The following is a 6,185-nucleotide window of genomic DNA, read 5'->3' as shown; positions in this document are numbered from 1 at the left end:
ATTTATCATACAGAATTTTCTATTTTATATTCACCATATTCCTAAATAACATGTTCCTTATATATTGGTTTAATATAGATTATGTTTCCATATACAGTCATTTGAAAAAAAAAAATAAGCACACCCCATGGAAATTGTTGGCTTTGACATATTTGGACAAGCAAACATTTGATCGTCTTTGAAACAGAGTCTATTAATGAAGCTGATAAGCTTGAATAAAACCACAAGAAAATTTGCATTTTTAATCTTTACTCAACAGAAATATTAATAGCTGTGACATTCTTTTATGGAAAAAGTAAGTACACCCTTGGCCTCAGAAGTTAGTATTATAACCCTTTTAGCAGAAGGCGTTTTACATAATTGGCCACCAGGCTTTCTGGAATTTTTGACCACTCGTCCATGCAATATTTTTTCAGTTGCAAGATATTTGAATGTTTTCTTGAAGAAGACTTTATTTGTCACATACACATTACAGCAAAAAAAAAAAAGTCTTCACATATCCCAGCTTGTTAGGGGGATTGAGTCAGAGCACAGGGTCACTGCTTGAGCAAAGAGGGTTAAATGCCTTGCTCAAGCTAGGCAGTGCTGGACCCCCTGACCTTCTGATCAGTAACCTAGACCCTTAACCATTGAGCCACCATGTACACCCTGTTTCAAATCCCCCACTACATTTCAATGGGATTCAAATCCAGGCTTTGACTAGGCCATTCTGTAACCCTCCATTTCTTCTTTTTGAGCCATTCCTTGGTGGATTTGCTAGTGTGTTTAGGATCATGATCCTGTTGAAAGGTCCATGTTCGGGTCAACTTCAACTTTTGGACAGATGGCTTCACATTATCTTCAAGCACTCTTTGAGAAGATGCAGAATTCATGGTTGAATCAATGATTGCAAGATGTCCAGTCCCTGAAGCAGCAAAGCAACCCCAAACCATAACATTTCCACCACCGTGCTTCACAGTTGGGATGAGGTGCTTCTCACAAAAAGCTGTCTTTGGTCTACACCAAACATGTCTGCTGTTACACTGATTCATCTGTCCAGAGCACTTTTTTAAACTGTGAAATTTACTACAAAATGTCAATTTTATGTGCCATTTGATAGCGTGTATCACCTTTATTAATAGGCACTTTTTCAAAGAGGATCAAATGTTTGCTTGTGCAAATATGTAAAAAAGCCAACAATTTCCATGGGGTGTACTTATTCTTTCACATGACTGTATGATACTTTCATACATTTACACTGTATACAATATGATAAAGTGGGGAAATCTGAGAAAAGAAGTTCTAACAGGTTTGTTTAAAAGAAACTTACATTAGTTTTCTTAATTTGGGGCACTTCTTAATTGAACAATATTTCAGTTATATTAGTAAACTGCTACTCAGATTGAACTGCTTTTGTATTTTTTTTTTGTATAAAGGAATTGATATTTAGTAAGATTCTTTAAAATGTCATAGTATGATGAATTATAAGAGGTGTTCGCATACTTTTGCATATGTAGTGTAGTTCAGTTGTCACTCTATCAGGTAGAACTACATCTGTCCAAAAACATAATAAAACACTTTGTGATGTACAGTTATAGCAAAAATAATCTTGTTATGAGTTTGTAACATCACTAGTGACAGGCACTGTGGATGGATGGATGGATGGATGGATTAATTCATTAATGGTTTCCTTTGTACAGAACTCATTTCAACAAATACATTTATCTATGTATAGGAAATTTGCATCAATAATCTCACTGGCAAAAATCAACCAGCACAATCAAACCCTCAAGTTTTACAGTTAAACCCACATGAACCTTGCAGAGGAAGTAACGGACAATGAATTAGGTCGGGCTTAAAATGTGAACTAATGTTTATGTGTCAATAGGTTCACTATAAGTACATGCAAACTATTCTATTAGTATCATATATGGATATGGGTATTTATGCAGAATTATTTACTGGTTGAAGTTGCCTTTTATTGTTTAAAATTTTAGGGTTAGGATTAGCACGCAGTTGGATTACTATCTGCACTTCGTCCTTTCACCACCAGATGGCACGAGCGAGTAACTCTTTTTCGAAATACTTGGGGGCGAGTCATCAGTTACTATTACAATCTGCGATGATGAATACTTTTAGGTCCTGTTGAAATAAATTTAACCAAATTTCTAAGCTCCTGTTAAATAAATCCAGCCAGGAGGGTCATTACATGATTGAAGAAACCAAGTGCTCTGCACGTCATGATTCACGTGATGATTGCTGCCACAAACAAACAGCGTAATATCATTGTGGACGAGCAACAATATTCATGTCCAGCACCCCTTTATAGATTGTATCTCTGTCATTCTTATTTCCTGTTTTTGCTACTCGGAACTTGGTCATCTGTTTGTAAATCGATTCATGCTGCATAATAATAATAATAATAATAATAATAATAATAATAATAATAATAATAATAATACGTTTACGTTTATTGACCTAAAATGTGTGTAGATTTACTAAGAAAGTTAACGCAAACAAATGATACAAAGAATGGAGAATATCTTTCTGAACTTCCGGTGTTTGTTTATGTTATAAATAGAAAGGGAAGCCATGTTATTTCATCTTACTCTTTGGAGCGCATGCGCAGTTCCTGTAAGATGATTGGCTAACACACACCACAACATGGAGGCGGGGCAAACAGCCACATCTCGGTCAACCAGGAAACGCCATTAGCGCTCTGTTGCTTCAGGGGGAAAAAAAAAGAAGGGGTTAGGCTTCGCTTTGCCCGGACTTAAAAAGCATCGAAAGACATGACCAGTAGGTATTTTGTTGAATAATATTTGATCAAAAAATATTTGCATATTTTCAGTATTTATATTAGATACACGGCACGTACCTAATATAAATACGGAAACGTTATGAAGTCACGCTAGCTAATGATAATGTAGCTGAAGCTAACTAGCTAGCCGACGTGATCACTGTTGTGCTAATAAATACACTACAAATATACAAAATAAACATGTTGATTGTTTATTAAGCGCCACGAGTAACGACTAATCCCGATCAAATGTTTTTGATAACGTTATCTTGGCAAAATAACTTCATCTTAGCGTTTCCTTGTAACGTCACTGAGTACTAGCTAGTAATAAAGCGCAACAAGAACTCATCATTTATTCTCTTGCTGGACATAAGAACTGATTATCGCACAACTATTGATGTGTTGTATTTTCTTGGTAGTCTTGACCTGGTTTTTGTGTGTATTTGAATATTAAACACGTGCTTTTGTTTTTGGAGTTCATGTTGCCACGTTGGCATGTGATATTTATATAATTAATAAACCTGCAGACATGATAAAGCGTATTTGATGAAAAGAATGAGCTCGTAGTTTGAATCAAGCACAATTCAAAGGACCTCAGCATTTTGACAATGCTCAGTTATTAACCTATGTAAATAAATGTATCTATTTATGTTTACATAACGGTATCCCTGCTGAAAAATCCAGTTTGGTCTGACCAGCTATCAGCTTCCAAAACACAAGCCGAGCTGGTCAAACTGGTAGACCATCTTTAACAGCTGGTAAGTTATTTTCCAGCTTCATTATTACTTAACTAAATTGATCAATAAATATTTTAGGTAATTTTTTTCTACCAGTTCTACTGTTGTGTTTTGTATTAAAATTGTTTTTCTTAAAATCTGCCAGCACTTACCTGGTAGAGACGGTTTACTGGTTTGACCAGCTCGGCCTGAGTTTTGGATGCTGTTAGCTGGTCAGATCAAGCTGTATTTTTCAGCACTGGAGTTTGGTGTAAAACTTAGGAGATTGATGTAAAACCTAAATCCTAATTAATTGGTGGTGTTGGATGTGAACCTTTCTTGTGCAGGAGGAAACCAGCGTGAACTTGCCCGCCAGAAGAACGCCAAGAAGCAAAATGAGCATGGCAAGGGCAGGAAGGATGATGGTCTTTCCGCTGCTGCTCGCAAGCAGAGGTAATGTCCTGTTCAGCTTTTTCCCAGTGATGGTGATAATTATGTGATAGTGCCATCTATTAGCAATATTAAATAACAAAATCTAACACAAATGCTTTTCATTTTAGGGATGCAGAGATAATGCAGCAGAAACAGAAAAAAGCCAACGAGAAGACTGACACGAAGTCAAAATAGCCAGTGGACACATTGGGACTAGCATGCGTTTTTGCAGTGGTTCCCAACATTCAACAGCTTGCGGCTCACGAAAAGTTGTAACCATATAGACAGCTAAAAATACTATTACTGACTGGTAATCAGTTGGAGAAAATAGTCTACAATGTGGCTTCAGAAAGATCTGACTTATGAGGGAAAATCTTTGAGTTAAGTAATGATCTACCCATTGTTCCAGATATGATCAGTACACGCAATAATTAAATTATGATACGTAAATTGGTTGAATCGTATTTTTAACTGGTTAAAAATATCGATGTGTAATTCCACCACGCGTTAAACACAACTGTGTTACTGATAATTCTTGGTTCAAATGTCATGAGATTGCATCTTAATCTTCTGTCTTTTGTCTCCTTTTGATTTCAAATCATTTTCAAGTGTGTACTAGACATGGAGCAGATCATTTTAAAGAGGGAGACTGCCAGTCAACATATGAATTGACTTTCGAGTTTCTGTATTTTTGTATTAAACACCCTTAATAAACTGTACATTTTTAAACAGATTCCCCACCCCCATCCCCAAACCCAGTGTTTAAAATGTATGAAAGTGGTACATTTAGAAGCTCATGTAGTTTTTTTTTGTGGTTTATAAGTTCTCTATGCAATGAGGATTTGCTGAATTTAGTTTTTAACCTACCTCCCAAAGCAGAAAGAACAGATCTACAGGAGGCACGAGGTTGCACGGTCCAACTCTGTCTTTGTTGGTTTGAAGCCTTGAAGATACGGGTGTAACGCAATACCACTATTTGTATCTGTTTATGCTCCAAATATTCAGAGCTCTCTCTGTATTTTGATTTATTTAAACCAGAAGTGGGTGTGATCTAGACCAGAGATTTTTGTGAACCCTACCACTGTGCCCCTGGAAACAATGGACTTTTATTTTTTTAAACAGACAGACACACACTCACTCACACACACACACACAAAAAAACAGGGCTACGGCAACAGTCTTTTCATTCACAAATTATAACATGTTTGCAGAATTTATTCAAATACTCATATTTTACAGTACCTCAGCAAATTAATTATAGGTCTTGTATAAGGAGGTTGTAATACACTATATGGGCCAAAAATTTGTGGACACCTGACCATCACACCCATATGTGGTTCTTCTCCAAACTGTTGCCATAAAGTTGAAATCACACAATTGTATATAATGTTTATGTAGGCTGTAGCGTTGTAATTTCCCTTCACGAACAAAGTGGCCAAATCCTGTTCCAGCATGACAGTGTCCCTGTGCATAAAGTGAGCACCATAAAGACATGGTTTATCAATGTTGATGTGGAAGAACTCAAGTGTCCTGCAGAGAGCCCTGACCTCAGCCCTACTGGAACACAGGCTGGATCCCAGTCTAGATCCCAGACCTCCTCACCCAACATCACTGCCTGACCTCACTAATGCTCTTGTGGCTGAATGATGACAACTCCCCACAACAACACACCAAAATCTAGTGGAAAGCCTTTCCAGAAAATCGGAGGTATTTATAACAGTAAAGGGGTTAAAATGTTAAAAAACAAAGCAAAACAAAACAAAAAAACACGTGTAATGTTCACAAACTTTTAGACATGGCGTTTTCCAAGGTTTGCTGGACACCATGGGACAGTACTGCTGCACATCTAAATGGGGTCCTTTGCTTTATAATTGAACATTTTCATTAATAAGTATGTAAATATGTAATTAAAAGTAAAAATACTAATCAATAAATGCTTAAAAAACAGCTGCATATAGCCAAAGGAAGAAAAACATTTTAAAGATTATTTGGATTGTCTGGGGCAATAATATTTGGAAAGATTCCCAGGTCTGATAAATGTTGTGAGTTTCCAGGAGTTTGTATTTTATATTTTATTGTGCATCTTTTTTAGTTTTAATATTGCACCACCTGATCTGAAAGGTAGCATTCTGCAATTAGCTAGACTAACTATAGTTACGCAGTACTGTCTAATAATTGCCGATATTAATGCATTCCTGCTTTGTAATGTGTAAAGTTAGCCTAATTTCTTTGTGGATACGGACATACTGACGTTTTTA

General features: G+C 36.4%; 1 protein-coding gene across 1 annotated transcript; it reads left to right on the top strand.

The window, feature by feature from the left end:
• Nucleotides 1-2,625: 2,625 nt before the first annotated feature.
• On the top strand, nucleotides 2,626-4,660 carry serf2b (small EDRK-rich factor 2b). Its single transcript, XM_017478625.2, has 3 exons — nucleotides 2,626-2,778; nucleotides 3,843-3,948; nucleotides 4,056-4,660. Exons 1-3 carry the CDS (start codon nucleotides 2,772-2,774, stop codon nucleotides 4,120-4,122), a joined length of 180 nt encoding a protein of 59 aa, XP_017334114.1. The 5' UTR covers nucleotides 2,626-2,771; the 3' UTR covers nucleotides 4,123-4,660.
• Nucleotides 4,661-6,185: the final 1,525 nt, after the last annotated feature.

Source organism: Ictalurus punctatus, chromosome 10 (assembly GCF_001660625.3).
Source record: "Ictalurus punctatus breed USDA103 chromosome 10, Coco_2.0, whole genome shotgun sequence".
Taxonomy (NCBI): Eukaryota; Metazoa; Chordata; class Actinopteri; order Siluriformes; family Ictaluridae; genus Ictalurus; species Ictalurus punctatus.
Note: the sequence above shows the minus strand (reverse complement) of the source record. Positions and strands in the feature narration are given on the sequence as shown.